This window comes from Netta rufina, assembly GCF_964035555.1.
Source record: "Netta rufina genome assembly, chromosome: 12".
Lineage (NCBI taxonomy): Eukaryota > Metazoa > Chordata > Aves > Anseriformes > Anatidae > Netta > Netta rufina.
The window spans coordinates 3,843,262-3,864,510 of NC_140135.1; the positions used below are offsets into that span (position 1 = coordinate 3,843,262).

The window sequence follows — 21,249 nt, forward strand, 5'->3', positions numbered from 1 at the left end:
ATTTCATCATTATTTGACATCATCTTTCAGTGAGGTTGGAAAGGATAGTGACTTTGGTTGACAACTAGCTGGAGAAGTTGTGTGGATGACTAGTTTGCATAAAACTGCCTAACCAGTAATTTTGTATGTGTGCTTTTTTTTCTCTCCAGGATTTCAAAACTTATGTGGATCAGGCTTGCAGAGCTGCAGAAGAATTTGTCAACATTTATTATGAGACAATGGATAAAAGAAGGAGGGTATGTAGATATTTTGACAATAGTTTGAACTTCCTGTGGTGTTCCTGCTTGCTTTTCTAACTAGCATTAATTGAAAGTACCTGGAAGTTGATGTTACATGTTGTATTAGAACAGAGATCTCAACTTGGCCTCTTGGACTGCCCTGAAGGGAAATTTTTGTGTTACTATGCAGCATTGTTGTGAGGGGGACCCGATTAGGAGGTGCATTAGTGTTCTTCAGTATATTTCAGTTCATGTCCAGCTACGTTTAGGGTTTATCACGTGACTTCTGAGGCTAGGATTTAGCTTCCTTTTTTGCTAAGCTTGTGTAAGCAGTTCTCCCTTCTGTTTCTGGGAATCTTTAGGAGTGCTGAAAGATAAAGTGGAAACAGCTCTGTCTGACTCCAGAAGTCTTCATGGACCACACTCATGTTGTATCATGTAATGGATATTTGTGCACAAAAACCTGTGGGAACTGACAGCTCTTTGGACCTCTTACTGTATTATATTTGTAATTTCAAAAGCTGTAGATTTTGTGAAAATAGCACTTGCGTGTCACTACTGAGGCACACTGCATAGGTAGGGTAGTTGCAGGTGTAGCAACAGCTTGCAGGGGAGGTAGGGAAGGTACCCCACAGGTTATGAAATACTGGGGAGGTGCTGCTCTGCTGCTGCTGCAGGTAATTGTCCTCTTGTAGGCTTCCACCATTACTGTTTTTTTCTCCTTTTTTTTTTTTTTTTTTTTTTTTTACCTGAAATTATAATATGCTGACTACCTGTGTCACATGTATGTACACACACAAAATCAGCAATTAATTATTCTGGAAAAGTAGCCCTTTCCTTTTGTTATCAAGTAGTTCAGTTGTATTTCTAGCTTTGTTAAAGGAATCTCATCAATATTTAAATTTGGACACGAGTCAGTATGCAAGTTATAAAGCAAAACATATTTTTATTTTAATTCTTGATCGGGAGCACTAATTGTTAAAAGGACCTAATATTTGAGGAGGGCATCTTATTTATTTACGTAGCTGAAGAAATCTGTAATGCAAAACAATATTCTCTCAACCTCTTTGTGGAGAGTGTTGTGCTTATGCTTTTTTTCCAAATATGTCTGTTCGTAACCCCTCAGGTTTTGACTAGGCTTTATTTGGACAAAGCAACCTTAGTTTGGAATGGTAATGCAGTGTCTGGGCAAGAAGCACTGAATGAATTTTTTGAAATGTTGCCGTCTAGTGAATTCCAGATTAACGTGTTGGACTGCCAGCCTGTTCATGGTAAGCTTCCATTATAATTTATTTATTTAGTTAGGTATCTTATAACCACTGCAAGTGAACTACAGCTATAATAGTGCTCTTGGGTCTAGCTTAGAGAAAATACTAAGGGTTAAAAGGTAAAGCTGTGCATAAAAAAAGCACAAATCAAGAGGTGCAGCAACTCCACACTACATCTCATGCCTGGGAAAACACTTAAAGGATATTTTTTGTTAAGATCGTATTCAAATGTGATGTATTTTTGTGGGTTGTGAAAAGTCTGGCTTACTGGGTTATGTTGTCCTTGACAATGTCTGAGAGCCAAGAGACCTCTGCTGTAGCCTCTGATACTGACGTGCAGTATAACATGGAACAAATCATTAACCTGTATGTACTCTGAATTCTTTCTATCTTGAACTGATGTTAAGTTACATTGATTTCTAATTAGCAACTGCCAAAGAAATGCTTACATAATTGAGAAGTTAATAAATGACTTCCAATGGATATTTGCGGAGTATGAGACAAAAGCCTGTTGCCAAGCGTGCTTGCTTTGCTCTGCCATGAAAAGGATACGAGGTCTAGCGGGGTGAGGGAGAGGGGAACGTATGCAACTTGCTAAATACGTGTATCAAATCCTGAGAGCTTATTCTAAGCAAAAACCCAGGGGCTGTTTTTAGTGCTCTAAAGCGAACGACATGAGATGAAAATACAAAACCTATTAAAAAGCACTGTTGGAGAGCGAATACACTATTGTCCACATAGAAATGATGCAACAAAACTGTATTTTTCATGGATGTGTAACCAACTTTTAGCCTATACCTAGTACAACCAGAAATGAATAAAACTTTCGCATACGTTTCCTGCTTCTTTTACCTGTTAGTCTTTGTTTGGGTTGTTCTCTTTATACTTTTTCTCCTTGTGAAGAGCAAGCTACTCAAAGCCAGACGACAGTTCTCGTGGTGACATGTGGGACAGTAAAATTTGATGGCAACAAGCAGCGCTACTTCAACCAGAACTTCTTGCTGACAGCACAAGCCACGCCTACCAACACGGTGTGGAAGATTGCCAGTGACTGTTTCCGCTTCCAGGACTGGGCCAGTTAGTGAGGATTGGCTGCGGGACTGACCTCTCTCATGCGACGCAGTGAACCAGCTGTACGGACAGACATTCTGCAAGCGTGGAAACGCTCACTTCGTGTTGCGCCTGTCGTTAGGGAAGGTCTACAGATGTCTCAGGGTTGATCCCAATGGGCATGGCTTTAGTAGTAAACAGTCTGAAAATGTAAGAGGTTGCTTGTGTTAGTTAAACCTAATGAAACGTTGAAGGCAATGAGCTGTGTTGGAATCATTCCTAAGATGCCTTACATGCAGCTTTGCTGCCACTTACAGACTTTTTTTTTATGTAACTCAGAAACTCTACTATTTGGAAGCTAAATACTTGTATAGTTCTGACCAAACATGTAACTGCTTCAACTTGAACAGATCTGTTTTTACAGTAGCATCTTACCTCTTTGGAAGAAGATGCGTGTGACATGTACGTAGAATTCTCAAAGCTACCTACTCGTGGTTTTAAGAGGCTGGGATGAATTGACAATGATTTCTGTTCTGTGAAAGTATGAAGTATGGCTTATGAGTGTGTAATCTGTCAAATAGTCCATCGAAAAGCTAACAGTGGTAGGGAAGGACTAAATTTTTTCAGGTTTCCTTTTGACGTGAGCATCTCAGTAATTTGGATATAGTTAATTTACATTGATCTGTATATAGGGAATGCTGAATAACTCAGAACTCCTATGCCAGCGACTCTTGTCAAATGCATGTGAAGGACTTCAGACATTACTTTTCTTTGAAGTCTTACAGTGTAAGAAGTAGGCAAATAACTTAATTTCTGTTTGCCCTAACTGGTATTTCTGCCGCTATGAAGGATGGACAAGTTTTCCCATCTTCAGTCTGCAAGTTTTGAATCGCTATTATATTTTCAGGAAGTACTGTGATTAATAAAAAAAAAAAAAAAAGGCACTAGAAGTTTGCATTACTGTGAAGCCTACAATTCTTATCTACAGTACTGTTAATTCGGAACAGGCTCATTGATTATTGTCAACTTAGAAGAACAGATCTGAACACAAGTACCATCTTCCTCACTTACAGATTTTTACTATAGTTTTCATGTGTTTTTTTGTTTGTTTGTTTGTTTTACAGTTCCCCTTAATTATTGGTAATGTTGTGTTTTTTTTCCCCCTTGCTTTAAATTTACAGCAACTTTTGATTGCTTAAGAGTAGTTTTCTCAAGTGCATGATAGAAGAGTCTTCATCTTAATTTGGGATCTTGCAAAGTGAACCTGAATATAAACAGATTTTGTTTCAAACTGGTGTATTTCTATTTTAATCTGAGCAAAAAGTCAAAATTTAGTTATATGTGAGAACATGATTGCTTGTAAATGAAAATACGAGGGGAAATTCTAACTGATATTAGTACTGCCGCAATGACAGCAGCAGCCTGAATACACAAAGCAGTTAAGACTGCAGCTCACTTGGTTTCATTACTTAAATCAGAAAACTGTGAAAATGAGCAATATCAATTTGTCTAAAACATTTGTACTTTGTGATATTGTCCCATAAATAATGGGATATTTAGGGGAAATGAGTGGTTTTGTTTCATTTTAAGGCACTCTAGTCTTTACATCAGTAAGTTGGAATTAGTAACCTGACTTCAGAAGCTGTTTATATTTTGACTGGTTCCTCAAGCTACTGTAACTATTTTTTTTTTCAACCTGAAGAATATTAATTCCTGCAAAACAATGTAAGAAGTCCAAAATCTTTGAAAATTGTAAATACTGTAAATACATTGCTATTTCTGTATGTAGTGAAGAAAGGATTGCTCTATTTAATTACTGTTTGTTCTTAACAGAATATGTGAGGTTCATATATTTGTATTTCTTCTACGAGTTTGAAAGGAAAACCCCAAATCTGCCTGTTTCTTATATAGCATTGTTGAACTGTGACACTGGTGTGTGGTGTGCTTTTCTTTAATTTGCTGTTGTTTACATAAGTAGTGTTACAGATCTGCTTACCTACACAAAACAGGTTTCGACTCTTGGAATGTAGTGATGGCTGCACCTGTAGCATTTGCTTGAGCTTTGAAAACAGTCACCAGAAACTACACTTACACTTGTACCTGATAAGCTTTTCCTGGGAGTAAATACCTACTGGATATTTTGGTCCAAATTTTATTTGTATAGCAGTTCTGAACCTTTTTTTGTGTCTGTGTGCAGAGTGGGAGATTTTTTTAATATCTGAGACAATATTTCAACCAAATGTTGTTCTTAGCAATTATTTCCATGCTATTTAAATATATGCTATTTTAAAATTTGACTTCTGCAATTAATACTTTAAAAAGCAAAACAAAAAAACAACACAACTACCTGAGTAAAATGTGTAGCTGGAATTGGACTTGGTGTGCATATGGAGATTTTTGAAGATAAATTAATTGTTTGAGTCTAGGGAAAGGTACTGTTCATGTGCTGGCTGTTTATTATCTTTGAATGAGGAGCACTTAGAGTGCTTCAGCACTGCCATGATTAAGTGTTGCTTTTTATTGCTGAGAAAGCTGCTTCACAAGACGTTTTTTTGGAACATATTAAGAGATAACGTCGATATCAGATGAAGTCAGTAACTTTAACACTGAGAAACTAATGGCACGAGCAGAAAATCTCTTTCAGACTAGCTGGGTAAGTTAGGGACGGTGCAGCTCTGTACTGCTTGTTACCACTTCTGTGGTGAAATTAGCTGGAGATAACATACAAAAGGGTTTTGTTCCGTTCAGTACCAAATCAGTCCATGCTGGTTTAGTGTTTCCTCTTGTTGACTGTGCTGTAATACCTTAAATTTACACTAGGCTTCTGTTATATGTGAACTTATTTATGCTGTAAGCTGTAACCAGGAAATACCATCTTTGTCTGATTCCTGAGTTGCTAATGTACAACCAGACAGTGAAACAAAGCCAGATGAGGAGCTTAGCACTTCCACATACTGAATTGTGGCTGCTGAAGACTTGATAGATCTTCTGGTTTGTGTATTTTCCCTGTATTGTCTTTGGAAGTCACTGTTCTTAGGTTGCTTTGTTCTTTTAACGTACTACGGTTAAACTGACTTAAAACACCTGCTGTTGCATGGAATGGAGAAAAGTGATTTATTCTCCTGATACAAATGACACTTTGATATGCCTACACTTTGTTATCCTGACTGGGAAAAAGCACATTATAAAAGAAATGCTGCTTTATTAGCACTTCATTATATTTTGTAAGTTTTTGAAGTTTTTCAAGACCTCTTGTAAGATTCTTTAAAAAAAAAGTCTTGCTTTTTTAAAAAACATTTTCATAGTTCTTATGATATTAAAACTTCAGGAAATAATTTGTGGCTTCTTATCGTTACTGCTTGTGTTGTAGATATCAGTTCTGATTGTTGCAGCGTGGTGCTGGGACACTGCAGAACAGGCTGTCAGCTCTTTGTCAGTGCTGCAGTAAAAAAAATATTTGGAATAACGGGTAATTCTACAGCAAATGCCTCACGAAGGGCACTGTGAAGCAGTAAAAGGTGTTGAACTGGCTAAAGTAACAGTCTCAATTTGATATTTCTGTCCTATAAACTGTACTGACATTTAGACTGCTATCCAACAGTTGCTAGTAATGGAAAGAGAATGGTAATGTGAGGGCCATGTCTATCTGGAAATGGGCATTGACCTAGAACCATGGTCTAGAAGCAAGTAATGCCAACTATATTGTAATGTTCTTGCTGTGTTTTAAGGTGTAGATTTTAGTGAGGCTTCAAAAGCAGTCGCTTTTTTGTAATTACTCTGACAAAGGCTCTGACAGCTGATAAAGTATAAAGGCTTAGGAGTGCTGGGAAACACAAATCACAGTCAGAGCTAAAACACAAGATATTTTTGCTTGTATGATAAAAGTGAATCTAGAAATTACTCTTGCAATATCTCCCCGGGGCTGAAGAAAAGAATAGTTAAGTCTTTCTAAACAGGCTTTTCTTTTCTGACCATAACTGAAAAAGGTATTGATAGCTGTGCTATTTATTTAGAAGACTGGGTTTAATAAGATCAATTAATCCATTTCCTTATCTTTTGTGTCCAGTGATTGAATGGGTTGTGGAGACTAAATTGGCATTTCACTTTACATCAGTAATACAGGTACCTTAGCAATATGGTACCGATTTAAAAAGTGTGTTACATTTTGGTGGCTATTTTTTATATTCTTAAAAGCTAATTCAGCTCGTTCCCAGTGGGTTTGGAGCTTCCCTGTTCTTCCAAGTGTACAATGTATTAATTTTATTAAACCAAAAATATGTGAATGTTGGTGGTGGGATTAATACTCATCAAGGTCTATGTATGCCACAGTGTGAATTTCTCTTGGGTGTCCAAATATTGTGGTGTGTCCGTTTGTACCAACAGAGTGGGAGTGAACTCTTCATATGAACTTGTGTTACCTGCTCTGTTATTTACCCTTCTGTCAAACTGGAGTGTGTTCCTGGGTTCTGAGTGTTTAAAGTATGCTTTACTGAGGAACTCAATGCACCCTTTATACATCTTTAGACTCATCTGGATGGAATGATCTATAAGCGCATTGTGAGTTCTTCAGTGTCACTGAATTGATTTAGGAAGCCAGAATTTCTAATGGCTGAAATCTCACTACTCTGACAGGCTAGTTTTTGTTCTGCTTCTTCCAGTCCTGAAGCAGTGCTGCTTGCCAAGGCAGTCTAACCTGGTTTGATAGGGTGTCTGTTCCCAGCTGAACTCCGTGAAGACTGCTTTCACTGGGGAGACGTCAAGGAACTGAGGTTTTCATTCAAGTCTATGGTTTTGTTTTCCCATAAGAGTCCAATAAGACTCCTAACGCTCCTCTATAACAATCCCACTGCGTGCTTTCCTCTTTCATTTGTGATAGGATTTAAGACAGTATGTGGACTGTAACAAAAAATGGTTCTGTACATTTGTGGGCAAAAGATAAACTGTAAGAAAAGATATTTTGAAATACACTGAAAATATTTTTGAAAACCACTGAAAATATTTTGTCTTTTGAGTCACAGGTTCCACATCATCTTGATGGTAACACAAATGGAATTACAATTTGTATAGCAGCACACTGGTGACACATTTGGTTATTATTCCCAGGCGATTGGTCAGATGTGAGACGGGTATAGGAAATAAACACAATATTCATTTTGTCGCAGGCTTATCATACCCACAAAGTACAATGAGGTGTAAAAGGAAGTAAAAAATAAATTGGCACTATCTTTAGAACATAATGTAGATCATTCTGAGGTTTCTGGCCTAACACAGGCAAGCAGGCAGAACAGGTGAAATCATTCTGCCCTACATCTGGGAACACCGTCGCTTACATTTGTTCTCCACGCTTTCTCAAAGCCAGTAGGCTTCTGAAAAAATACCTGCCAGAGTCACCATGAATATCAAAATGTGTGAACTGAATAAACACATGTATACAGGCAAATGCATTTGTATGTTTAAGTGTTTGTAGATGTATTTAAGCATATCTATGGGGTATGTATCTTGTTCCAGCATAAGCTGCAGTTGATGCATGATGGTGTTACCTTAAACATCTGGTTGAACTGTAACTGTTAGGCAGAATAGATGGGCTGATGTAAATTACAGATTGCTACAGTTCACCGAGACCTTATGGTTCTTGCAAGTATTGAAAGGTACAGATAGAACAGCAGATAATTAGATGTTTTGTTAGTTACTTGGCAGGAGGTTTTGTGCCTTTCCTATTTGTGAAATGTGTAATGAAACCTTTTTCCAGGGCAGCCCTTTTTTTTTTAGGTAGGCTCTAAATACAGCATATTGCACACACTTCGTATCTGGGGAGGAGAGAAGCAGGTGGGTTATGGAGAACGTACTTTGTGGTGTGTGTTGGATGCTGACTGGGAGGGGTTGGGAGGACAACTCTTTCTGAGCTGCCTGTAGGATGGAGCAGTGCTTCCACTGATGATACTAACTGGCTGATACTACGTGAAATGTCTCAAGCACACATTTTAGTGTCCAGTGCACTGAAGTTTAATGTGTACAGACCTCTCATACTCGGGGAACTCTAACAGTCCTTGCCCTGTTCTTGCCTTACCTAGCTGAATTCAGCAGCAGCAGTTAGTGCTGTAGATTCCAAATAGTTTGTAATGCCTCTTAGAGGCCAGAGTCCTGCTGGTGGACAGTGTTTGGGCAGAAAAAGAGAACTAATCACTGGGATAGAGTTATATAAAAGGATATGTATAATTAGCCCATCCTCCTCATAGGGGGAAACTGTGGCTGTAGTCAGCTTAAATTTTTATTGTATTGAAGGAATTCCTCACAGAAAGTCTTCTATCATGACTGGCACCATGTTGTAGTTAGCCCCGTGTAGAAGTTCTGTAGGCAGCTTCTGTAAGTTCAGACACGTGCCCTTTGTGCTTAGTGCTCTTCACAAAGCCCACATCAAAACTGGCAGTTTCATTTGCCAGAGGCACGCTCTTAATCCTTGTAGATGGAGGTGGCCAACTAGAACTGTTACTGTTGTCTAACAATTTAGTTGGAGATTTTAAGAATATTGGCAATTTGTTTTTTCTTAAATTCTTTTTTCACACAATGCTAATTATTATATTTTCTTTGCCAAGCTGAAGTTTTCACGTGCCATCTGCTGTTACAGTGCTGGCATGTAGCACTATTGCCTGTACTCACATTGAAGTTTTTCATGGAGCTTGAATTTTCCCCCCGCCTCATGCTTTTTAATTATTAAGGTGTTTAGGATTCACAAGGTACACTTTGATATCTAATGACATATCACCTTGGATAAAATCGTAACGCTGAAGTAACGGGGCTGGGTGGAGGTACATGTTCCTTGGGATTGTTCATTAAGCTTTATTGGAGGGGAGGGGGGAGAAACAACAACTACAAGAAATGATAGGCTATTAACATAGCTAGAACATCCGCAAAATATTGAAAATAACCGTTATCTGCCTCACTTCTTTGTAAAGTGCAAATGCTGTTTGTTCTAATCCTAAGTTTTAACTTGTACAAAGATATATTTGGAATTACATTTCTGCGTCGGTGGAGAGAAGTTACCGGTGGCTTTAGCACTTAACTGCGTGTCAGCAAAGGCACAGCGCCTACAGGAGGTACTGATGCTTTCCTCGTGGGCACAGCTTCACCTCTGAGCTGGTTTTGTTTTAATAAACGCGTCCACATCGAGCCCAAACCCGTCTTGCTTTAGCAGAACGCGACTTGACCCTTGCAAAGCCTTGTACCTGCTGTAACGACCCGGGCTGGGGCGTGATGGAGGGGATGACGCTGTGATCGCAGAGCTGCCTTTCACTGCCGAAGCGCTGCCTTCGGGGGGGAGCACAAGCGGTGGAAGAGAAGGAAGACCTTGAAACCTCGAAGCTCTGCAGACGGCAAACGGGAGGGCTCCGGGCACGCAGTGCCGCAGGCGGTCGGTGTAGGAGCGCGGTGGCCACCCCAAAGAGCTGGGGGAGCCCCACGCGAGGGAAGGGGCCCCGGGTCGGCACAGTGGCAGAAGCGGTCCCGAGGCTGGGCTCTTCCTCCTCTTCCTCCCGGAGGCTCTGGGCGCTCACATCAGCCGCTGCTCCTCGGCGGGGCCGCCCTCCTCGGCCGGCTGCCCGGGGCCACCGCGGCCCCAGTCGCGCTCGATGTAGAGGTGGTAGGGGTCGTGCTTGGACTCCAGCTTCCGCGAGCGGGTGTAGGCCAGGATGAGCGCCCCGGCCAGGCAGCCGTAGAAGACCATGATGAGCAGGATGTACAGCGAGGCATCTCCCCCCGGGCCCTGGCCGGCCGCCGCGCTCCCGTTGGTGCCGCGGCGCAGCTCCCGCAGCAGCGACCCCAGCAGCGCCTGCAGCCGCCGCGCCTCGCTGCAGTTCATGGCCGGGATGGGAACGGGGCCCCGCGGCTGAGCCCCTCCGGTCGGCAGCTGCTGGCCGCAGCCTCTGTGCCGGGAGGCTCGGGGCCGTGCCAGCCCTTTGGGATGGCTCCAAGCTTCGCTCCAATCGGGAGCGGGGAGAGAGCCTTTAGGGCTGCTTCCTTACGGTGCCTAACTTCATTGGGACGCGTGTTTGTGTGCCAGAAAGGATAAAATCATCTAATTCTGTTTGAAAGGTGCAGCCTGGGAAAGAAAAAAAAAGCAGCCGAGCAATCCTCATGCCTGTGCCCCCGGGAGCAGGTCCTGTGCAGGTGAGAGCACTGGGCACTGCTGAGCACCAGCTGGGCTCCCTCTCCCCTTAGCAGGGAATGGTGACGAAACTAAGAAAAATCTGTTCTGCTCAGAGCAGTGCGAGCTGAGACCCCCTGCTCTTCGGTTCCCTGAAGTACAGTGGCAAGATCTTTCATGATTTTTTGTAACTACTTGGGAAAATGCAGACCCACTGACATAAAGCCAGAGAGGAGCTGGTTTTCCTTAAAGCCTCTCTTTTTAACTTGCTCCAGGAATAAGTACTAGTAACATGGGGATGTTTCTACCATGATGTATTCTCCATCCTTTTTTTTTTTTTTTCCTAAGGGTTAAGGTTCATTGTTTCTTGTTTCTGCATTAGCAAAATATAACTGAGAAATCCTCTGGTTTAAGGGTAATTGTGGTGTGTCACGTCTCTTATGAACAAAGCTTTTGGTTCAGGTACTTTGTAGGCATCTTGCTATTTCATTGTCTAAGGAAGGCCTTCTGGAAGTGTATTGGTGGCTAAACAACAGAAGTAAAGATTGTTTTTTGTTGCCTTGAACAATTTTCTTGGCACCTTTCAAAGTAAGGCCGCTACTTTTCAGTAGCTGTTAGTGGGCTGAATGTAGGTTAAAACTGAGTCAGACTGACTTGTTAGAAGTGAAGCTCGGGTTGCGTAGCGTTTGTTTGCAGAGCTCCGTAAGAAGTCCCTGTCACCACCTGCACATTTCTGCCCTTCAGAACAATATTGTTATTGTGTTACTGTAAGCGTTCAAAGCAGAGATGCAGGTTTTTAACAAGGCAAAAAAAGGACTCTAAAAGCCAGCTCAGCTTCCCACGTGGATCTGGATGTGGAGCTGTGACTGCTGGTGCTGGTTTTGGGAGGGGGTGTGGATGTGAAGCAGATGGTGAGGTGGGTGGCTGGAGATGGCACTGCTGCTGCTCCCCCAGCACTGGGGTGCTGTTTTCCCTCTGCTTGCTGCCAGCTGCCGGTGTAACACTTCTGTCACACTTGCCAAGCCCGCTGACCAGCTCTCCTGGCCCAGCTGCGAGCCTTGCCGTAGGTGCACCTTCCATCCTTTGCTGTCCTCTGCGGTGGTGTAATTCTCCACAGTAGCAGCAGGATGGAAATCTGGTCCAGAAGTTCTTAGGACTAAGCCTGCCCTCACACAAGTCATGTGGTATGCCCCTAATACTGAAGTTGCCAAATCCGTGTTAGGGTAGGGTTGTCTTTTAATCCAAACCAGTGAGATGAGCAATGATCACATTGTGGTGAGACTGTTGTCAGTGGCCGAGATGCCGATGTCCCACTGGAAGGAAGTGGGGGAAAAATGGCAAGAAAATCTTTCATGCTGACAGAAACATATTATAGGGAGGGGCAAATTGTAGCTTGCCACATGTAACCTCCCTGATGGTACCAGATAGTTCCCTGTCCCAGGAAAAGAGCCTGGCCCAGGAAGAATGCTTGTACTGTGCTTTAGATTACACCAGTGTGAGAAAAAGGGCTACAGGCTTCTGAAGAATGAAATCGGAATGCAAAATGGTTTTAATTTCTGGGACTTTATCTCCTTCCTGTGGGTGATGCTTCGGAAAAGCAGATGTGCAGCCACGTTAGTGGCGGCTGTGCAGCGTTACCACAAAAAAGCAGCGTGTTAAGGGGAGTCAGAAGCCAAGCACAAGGCAGGTCTCAGCTGCTGCATGTGAGGGAAATGTGTTTGGAATGCAGCAACCTTACAGATGGGCTTTGGGGGGTAATTCCCCTAAGCTGCCTAGGGCAGCTGGGGTGGGTATTGTATTTCAAACAGGGACAGAGTGGCCCTGTTTTCATGACCCTGGTTAAAGTTTGTAAAAGCAGGCTCATCAGGAGAGGTTGGGTTTGCTTAGACTTGAAAGACAAAAAGTAAAGTAGGGCAGGCAGCTGGAGAGAACAGTGATCCTATTCTTTGTGTTCACTCCCTGGGGGAGCACCGTAAGTAATAAACTGATCCATATCCAACAGGAAAGGTTTAGGTTAAATACCACGTTGTTTAAAACAAACAAAAACCTCAGCAACACCTCCTGGGGCTGGGACTCTGTTGTGAAGTGCTGGAACAGTATGGGGACTCACCCAAAACGTAGCTGGGCTTGTTTTATTCTTAAATAAGCTCAACAGAAACCTGGTGGTGGTGGTGTTTCAAAATGGGAGAACAGGTGGAAAAAAAATCTAGTTTTTGTTTTGTGTTGTTTTGTTGTTGGGGTGGTTTCTTGTTTTTGTTTTTTTTTTCCCCTTCTTTAAATGCATAGGTGTGGGCTGAGGACCAGTGTGCCCCGGAGCTGTCTTTGTTTAATTTAGTTAGCACTGGCCTAATGTCAAGACTGCACACTTCAAACTAAACACAGTTTTGGACAAATTACCCATGGTAATCAGCTGCGTGCTTTGTTGAAACACTTTTTGGTCAATATCCAACAAAACAGGTCTGATTTTCTTCCAGATATCTCTTCCCCAGTAAAGGAGTAGCATGATTCTAGGTGTACAGCTCCCAGTAGCAAAGCAATGGTGCAGAGAAATCCAGCACCCCGCCTCTGTCAGAACTCACCCAAGTCAAATGAGGTGACAATGACGGCCCAACAACAAGTGTGGTTTTTAGTATGGTCAGTGCTGCTCCTCTATGGCTCATGTAATCCTATCGCGTTGAAAACAAGCCTATCAATGTCCCACTTTGCAGCAGCAGTGAATTAACTGGAAATGAGATTTGTTTGTTCCTGGTAACTTCACACTACTGTCAAACACCTGGTGAGTCCGCTCTTCAGCATTCCTGCAAGCAGCAACAGCAAGTTTTGTTGATTGCATTTTGTAAATCATCTTTGTGGTACTTCATGCAAAAGAAGCACCATTTTTTGTTTTGACCTTCTGATGCTTAAATGTTACCCTCCAAAAGGGAAACTGATTTACTCATATGTAAATGGTGCTTAGCCAGTAGCAGGCTCAGGGAATTTTGCAATAACCAGAATTTACCTTTTGCACTGTAGTTACTCAAAGCTAACAGTCTGGGAGGTGGGAGGGTGGCTGTTTTGGTTTTGTTCTGACTGGGGACTGACTAATGACCCCCTTTCTCAACTTGTCTACTCTGTATGCAGCCCTGAAGCGCTAGACAGGAGCTGCAGTTCCTCGTGCTGGCTTACCGGGGGGTTCTCTGCTCCTTGTTACTCTCAAAGCCTTCTGGTGTTGTACTGGGCACCCAATTACACAGGGTTTGCGAAACCCCACGTAACCTACTCTTGTGGGACTAACTTGTTCCTTTCTCTGTTTATACTTTTCTCCCTTGCAAGCATTTAGGCCAGCCTCCTGTTACGTGCAATGTTAGTGTTGCGTTATCTAGAGGAAGTGAATCACTTCCCCCAGCCCCTACCCAGGGATCAGTGTCAAAGCTGTCCTTGAGAGGTGCTCGTGTAGCCTTCGTTCATTCTGATGCTCTAGGGACTTTCAGTGACGGTGACCTTGAGCAACCTCAAGTTCCTCCTTGAATAAAGGATTTGTTTAAAAGTTGTGGTGTTTTTCTCAACATGTCCCTTAGTGTATAGACTTTTTTTGTAAACCTTTTCCACTGGAGACAGCTCTTTTGTGCCTTTGTTAGGACAACAAAGCCATATGCAGCTGAAGGTTAATCGGAACTTGTTATGGGCCACTCCTGTTCAGGCCAGCTAAACTCAACTTCTTCAGCCTTTCTTTGTAGATGAAGCTTTCAAGCCCCCCTGTGACTGTTGCTATACTCTGTCTGTCTGTAGATACCCTATGTTTTTGAAAGTAGAGAGACTAAATACCATCTGTGCCTGAACTGGGCCCTTCCTTTCTTTTTGAACTCGTTTCTCAATCTTGTTTGAAGATGACTTCAAACTCTGAGTCTGTTTTTTGGAGACTCAGAGTTGTTTGGAAACTTGCAGTTGTTTTCATTTCTCTGGAACCTTCAGGTTTAACAAATGGACTGCTTTCTCAGTCTTCAGTCCCACATCTCCTGTCCTTTCAGTTAAGCACTGGGTATGTCAGGTAGTGGTTTTGAAGCCATATCCTGTCACGTCATCTGCATCCTAATTCCTTCTAATGAGAGCGACATTCTCACACATACTGTTCCTTATGTCTCTACAAGTTCTATCACAAAAGGATTTACAATTAATTAAAAATAAGGATGACATTCTTACCAAAGTGCAAATGTAATAATTTGCAAGTAAACTCTACATTACATTTGAAGTAAGCCCGTTGTTACCCCTCCATTTTTTTTCCCTTCTCCAAAAATGCTTGAAAAGCTGATGTGTATTGAATACTTTTGCAGCATATCTGCATTCAGTTTCATAAAAGATAAACTAAGCCTGCCCTACACTTGTTTTCAGCCTTTGTAGTACGTTGATTTCGTGAAGGTTTGCTCAGCTGCAGAGAGAATGGGAGGTGCTGAACAGTAACTGGAAATAACATGCAATACATAAAGACCTTCCAGAACACAACTTCTTTAACCATTTCAACTGTATTCCATTTTTGAAATGTGTGTGTATATATATATATACTGAAAATAGCAATTCTCAGTCAGCCAAGACACAGAAGGTACCCAGAGTCTAGATAAAATACATTTCATATAAATACATTCATGGTTTAAAAGAAAATCATACAACTTGCTGACAGGTCCAAGTGCAAGTAACTTCCTTACACATTTAAACACTTCTGTGATGCTAACAGGCTGTCTAACCATTATTTAACAGCGACTGATTTTAACCATGGAAAAGTTGGTGACATAGGTCCAGGACTGAGTCACTTGAAAAGGTGCTAATGATACAGAAAGTAATTGTGTTGTCATAAACCGATGTATGTGTCTTTATATATATGCTCTGTATTCTAATATTCTTAATGTAATTAGGAATATTAGAAAAGCTGGTTTTTGGTTCCTTTTGGTGACTGTTCTAATTCCATGCACAACTAGGTGCAGGAAGGGCTGTGTACTAGATCTGCTGTTTCCCTTTCCCCCTCAGGGTTCTTGGAAGATGGACTGGCAGTGTTCTGGACTGGCCAGAGAAGCTAAGCATGGGGAACTTTCAAGTTGGTCCCAAGGAAAAGGGGCAGTTTGGTTGACCAGTATATAGCCATGATGTATTTTAGCCAAAAGCTGTTTGAGCTGGAGGAAAAAAAAATACACATACATGCGAGAAAATAAAAACTTGCCCTGAAATTGCAAGCTAGTACGTTAAAGGGCAGCATCGTACAAAATCTTTTACTTTCTGTACAGTGACAATAACAAATAATTTTCCTTTTTAACCATCATATACACAACACATTATGAATAGAAGAAATCTATAAATACTTTAAAATTAATTTGTCATATATAGCAGTTGAGCCACACCTGTACAAAATGTATGCAACATATATAAAATGATTAAGAAAAGTGCAAAGTAGAACAGTATCAAGAGCCTCCACTTTTTACAGCATTTACGGTTCAAGTGTAAAGAGCTAGCAGGGATGCAGGAGCTCAGGTACTAACAAGTCAAAAGAGACACAGTACAGGATGCTGCACACAAAATGATAAACTATTATTAAGTTATAACATCTCACTTCAGCACATCTACAATTTCCAGTTAATAAAAGAACATTTTTATAAGGAATCTCTATGTAGAGTGATTTGTCCCTGTTAACAAGTCCCTTAAAACAAAGATTTCCCCAGCCACTGCGTACTTTCCCATAAGTAAAATAAAACTACGTGGAGAAACTACTGTTGTTTCCTGGTTGTCTTGTTTTGGTTACCATATTGTAAAAGGTGAACAGAAATACCTTTCTGTAACATAGATATTTATATTCTGATCCTGTAAATTACACAGAGATAACTTGTACCATTACTCACATCTGTGTGAAGGTCCAGAGGATCAGGCCCCCTCAAAAAAAAAATCAACTGAGTTTCAAATCTTAGAGACAACTGCCCATCAATTTCATCATTTGCCAGTCAGGATGCAAGTTTTGCATTCTGCATTCGGCTGATGTTTTCTCATCAGAACCTCCTGCAGTAAGGCAAGTCTTTGTTTTTTGTTTTTAAATGCTGTATGTCCTAATGTGAAAGCTCTGCTTGAATTAAAACGTGGTGGCAAGTAAAAGATGTATTTGGTGAGCTGAAATTTGAAATAGTTGATTCAATGGTCTTGAGCAAAACTTTCAAATAACTTGTTTTTAGAAGGCTTTTCAGTTCACCTTTATTTCAATAAGTATACTTCGTATTTTCTTTTAGGCACTGTAAATACTGAAGATAACTGAGGTGCAGAAGAATCCATCCATTCTCAAGCAGTACATTACTAGTGGTCTCTAGCAAGTTCTTGACCCATGTTGTTTTCTTATTTTTATTTTAAATGGAGACAGTTAAGCTTTAAATACACATTTTGTCCCCACTAAGTATCTTACTATGATAGAATCATCAAAATTGTATTAATGTTTCTCTTTGAAATGTACATCAGACTTCACAGTCAATTAGGGAGAAATTGCAAGCAGTCTGAATATGCTAGAGAAACAATAAGAATAACATTATCTGTCCATACTGCTTCACATAATTATGTCTGTCTCAAAACTGGAAATGATGACATGAAACTGAAGCACATTAAGGTTTTCTGCTAGTAATTATGAATTTGGAGTCTAAGATCTTTGCTCTCATTAGAGATTATAAGAAACATTCATCCATTTGGTGTATTTTCTGGATCCATGTGATACCTACTCTATACAAAGACATCCAAAATCAAGGCATGAGAAGGAACCTTCTGCACAACCGTCTAGTCAACAGAACTTGTTTATTTGCCTCCATACATTCTTTCAATGTCATTGAGGTAATGGTTCTTCAGTTCTTTCCGTTTCAACTTGAAAGCATCTGTTACTAACCCAGTCTCTGGGGTCCATGGTTCAGGGCTTAATCGTACTTTGATGGGTATTTCAAACCTTTCTAATTTCACTGCAGGGACAAGAAGAAACAAAAGCGTAATGTTGTCAAATGGAACATTCACTCTACCTAAAAACTTAGGCAAGCACTCTAAAACTTGTGTAATATGGTGTCCTATTGATGGAGTAACCTTAAAGAAGGTACACAAGCAAACTTAATTGTGTACCAAAGCTCAGTGCTGATTACTGTACAAATATCCTAATAACTTACTGTATTTAGCTTGTATTGGATCTGAGAGTGTAAAAATCTAAAGCTTGCAACAAAGGAGTTTGTAGCCTGAAGATCTGACTACTGTCACAAGAGAATATGCTGAGTTAGATCACGATCATAGGAACACAGTAATAACTGTATTAACTCAGGTTGGTTAGATGTACTGCGTATTTACTTCTATACCTTCTGTGCTTGAGCAATTCTTCCCCATACTTTTATTTCCTAAAAGATTGTTTAGGGTTCAAAATGAAGGGGCTTCTCTGTATTTTTGTCACAGTAGTCACTTACTCTCCCTTCAAGCTGGAACCAGACGCTTGGTGCACGCACACAGCATCATTACAACCACAAGCTGCTCCTATCTCTTGCCCAGGTTGAAGAGGGGTGAGTAAGGGAGGAGGTGGGGAGCTGCTACAGTGCCTGCCCTGCATCAGGAACAGGGTAGGGAGCTGCTGCATGTGCACTGCTTGATGGGCTTTGCCACCAGGTTCTGCGTGTAGGCCTGCAAGAGGACCCACTCAGTCTTGTAGCAGAATTTCTAGGACAACTTGTGGCAGCACAGCCTCTAGGTGGCAGCAAATACAGGGCAGTTGGGATGTCTGTTCTCTGGAGCTCTGTCTTCTGAACTTCAAACAGGTATCGGAAGGTACTGTTTCATCCTACTTAGTTACATGCCTGCTCATGATGAAGGTGCATTATGTTCTGCTAAAAATCAGGATTGTCTCTGAAGTACTTTTGGAAAAAAATACAGCTGCATCTAAATAGTAGATGACTGCCTAGAAAGTAAAAAATGTATAAGCAGAGACTTTGAATAACAAATCTATATGAAGAATAATTACCTAGTTCATGATGGAATAACATTAGCATGTTTAAGCTCAAGTCATAGATCTACAAATTGATGAGGCTTTTGATCATTCACTTGCACTGTAGCAAGGAATAGTAGGCTTTAAGCCAATACAAACATAAGGGTCATGGTGGTTCAAAGCTGTAGGACACACAGTTGCACAGAAAAAAGCTTAGAGATCTTGTTTAGCTAATTTTCTTACCAGCAAGTGTCTTGTAACGTTCCCTCCAAACTGACAGCCCCTTAGGTTCTTACTTTAACTGCATTAAATAAGCAACCTGTCTATAGACAGGTTAATTTAGAAATTAGTTTTTAAAAGTCTCTATTTTCTTGAGGGGAAAAAAAAAAAGTAGTGAATTCCTGGCATAACAGGGATGAATTTGATGTGGTGTTTGTCTGTGATAAAACTCTCTAAGTTTTGGTAAAGGCAGAATCAACAGGCAGAAGGAAGAGAAGTTAGTAAGGATAGCTGAAAACTTCTGCTGGACAAGCACCATGAGATGGCTAACACACTATGCCACTTTACTTACTCTTGTCTGCCACTTCTTTAATTTCTCGCAGTATTTCAGCTTCCATTGCAGGATTGTTACAAATATCCACCCAGGTTCCACTTATACCTTTCTGCTCAGCTAACGCAGTCAGCTTCTTCTGATTAGGAACCACAAAACTGATCACGTAAGACTGGTCACTACCACAGTATGGCAAGAGAAGGAAGGAAAAAAAGATTAAAACAGTTGAAAGCTTCCATTTCAAGGAGTAAAACGCTTACTTGATGTTATATACACAGATCCACAGTGCTTTTTGAAATGCACTTATTCCCCCATACAGAGTTTTTCTTGTATGTTAGGTTTTCACAACTTCTGACCATCAAAGGTCAGGTTCTAAGTTAAGTGGTTAAGTTTGATCAGTATCATACTTAATGTGCAAAATTATAGCATAATTTAGCTTCCCAACTGCATCTGGTGCTTAAGTAGTTCTCTGCAGTTTCCCTTCATGTAGTATGTATAAGCAGGTGGAAGGAGGCACCCAGGCTATTTCCAAAACTCAGAGAGCTTTAGATCAGGTGCAAAATATCCAATTAACTTTTCTCTGTTATTCTGACAGAAGGCCAAAGTACATGCTAAACTATACCTGTTTGGGGAGGAGAAGGGATGAAGCTGAAATGAATTACAAGAGGAGAAATGCCAACAGAAAAGCCCAGTTCGGGGGAATCTGGGAGCCTGTGCTACTTCAGAGATGCTCTTTATAGCTCACACTTGTTTCCATGTTTTCCACTTTTCAGTGGAAAACATGGAAAACTGTAGTATATCAATAGAAAAGTATATCAAAGGGTCAGAGCTTGCATTTCATGTTTACCCTAAATTACCTTTAAACAGTAAAACTAGTCTTACCTTTTGGCATAAGCACAGATATTGTCAATCAACGAACAGTTCTTCAGAGCTGCCTCTACTTTGCCCAGAGACACATATTCTCCTGCTTGTAGCTTTACCAAGTCTTTTTTACGATCTAGGAGTTGAAGGGAAAGAAGGAGAAAAAAAACGTACTCCATTTAAACTTCTGCACTTCCACACTCATTTTCAAAGCCACTACATATGTATTCTGTGCCATGCCATGTAAAGGTGTATTAAAAGGAGTTAAAGCATTTTACTCAAATTATAAAAAGGCTAATGCCATAAACGTATTCTGGAAACTTTATAAAGGCTTCTGTAAAGAAGTTTAGGTAGCACTACACCTGTCGCAAAACATGTATGGAAGTTATGGAGATTGTGATTTCAAAGCTTTGCAATGAATACCAAAATATTAATCTTACATTTACTCATCAAAGCTTGTGTTCTGAATTTAAATAGTACTAGCATTATATGAAACAACACCACTTCCAAAATGTTCTTATAATTGTGGAGACTTTTGGGAATGTGTTTTATAGTGTGATTTTGCAAGCAGGTAACCTTGAGTAAGATAAGGACTGTCAAAGCCAACAGGATTAATAACATGCTTACAATTCTGTTCAGTCAAGACCTTGCAGTAGATTAAGAGAGCAAAAAGTGAGGCCAACCTATGATCTGCAGACACCCATCTGGATGAAATTCTCCTATATCTCCAGTACAAAACCACCTCTGACCGTTCTCATCAATGGAGAAATCTTCTGTTGTTTTCTCTTCATTTTTAAAATAGCCCATTGAGACATTAGGTCCACCAATTATTATTTCTCCTCTAGGGTTGGGCTTGTCTCTATTAGTATAGCCCCCTGGAAAGAAAACAGAAATCCGCACACTATTATTTTCAGGTCATGTATTCTACTGCCAACAAAATGTTTTGAAACTTCAGGTTAAAGCATGCACACAGAATAACAGCTACTATCAAAGGTTAAGAGCAGTTACTTCATATGCGATACCTAGCCAAGCAGATAGGCAAGGAAAATAGCTAAGCAGCAATTAAATTAGTTGCTCTGAAGTCAAAACACTTAATGCTCACCTTCTTGCCAGTCTCTCAGTCTTATTTCACAGCAAATAAGAGGAGCTCCAACTCTGCCAGTGCTATAATCAGCAACTTAGGGAAAAAACAAGGAAGAACACAAAGATTTTTTCAT

The 21,249-nt window shown here is 40.7% G+C and overlaps 3 protein-coding genes across 10 annotated transcripts in view; 1 reads left to right on the top strand and 2 right to left on the bottom strand.

Moving 5' to 3' along the window:
* Window positions 1–3,480, top strand: part of NXT2 (nuclear transport factor 2 like export factor 2) — a 52,371-nt gene extending 48,891 nt beyond the window's left edge. For both annotated transcript variants that reach the window (XM_084294224.1, XM_084294223.1), the window contains 3 exons: window positions 150–236; window positions 1,345–1,489; window positions 2,390–3,480. In XM_084294224.1, the coding sequence (XP_084150350.1) occupies window positions 219–236; window positions 1,345–1,489; window positions 2,390–2,568 (342 nt within the window). In that variant the 5' untranslated portion in view covers window positions 150–218 and the 3' untranslated portion in view covers window positions 2,569–3,480. The remainder of the gene's footprint in view (window positions 1–149; window positions 237–1,344; window positions 1,490–2,389) is intronic.
* Window positions 3,481–9,709: 6,229 nt separating this feature from the next.
* Window positions 9,710–10,727, bottom strand: KCNE5 (potassium voltage-gated channel subfamily E regulatory subunit 5). Its single transcript, XM_084294225.1, has one exon. It carries the CDS (start codon window positions 10,389–10,391, stop codon window positions 10,083–10,085), a length of 309 nt encoding a protein of 102 aa, XP_084150351.1. The 5' UTR covers window positions 10,392–10,727; the 3' UTR covers window positions 9,710–10,082.
* A 4,429-nt stretch (window positions 10,728–15,156) lies between these two features.
* The window catches only part of ACSL4 (acyl-CoA synthetase long chain family member 4), a 38,956-nt gene continuing 32,863 nt past the window's right edge, over window positions 15,157–21,249 (bottom strand). For all 7 annotated transcript variants that reach the window (XM_084294218.1, XM_084294221.1, XM_084294222.1 and 4 more), the window contains 5 exons: window positions 21,135–21,209; window positions 20,716–20,907; window positions 20,054–20,168; window positions 19,193–19,350; window positions 15,157–17,623 (listed from right to left, as the gene is read on the bottom strand). In XM_084294218.1, coding sequence (XP_084150344.1) covers window positions 17,466–17,623; window positions 19,193–19,350; window positions 20,054–20,168; window positions 20,716–20,907; window positions 21,135–21,209 — 698 coding nt within the window. In that variant the 3' untranslated portion in view covers window positions 15,157–17,465. The remainder of the gene's footprint in view (window positions 17,624–19,192; window positions 19,351–20,053; window positions 20,169–20,715; window positions 20,908–21,134; window positions 21,210–21,249) is intronic.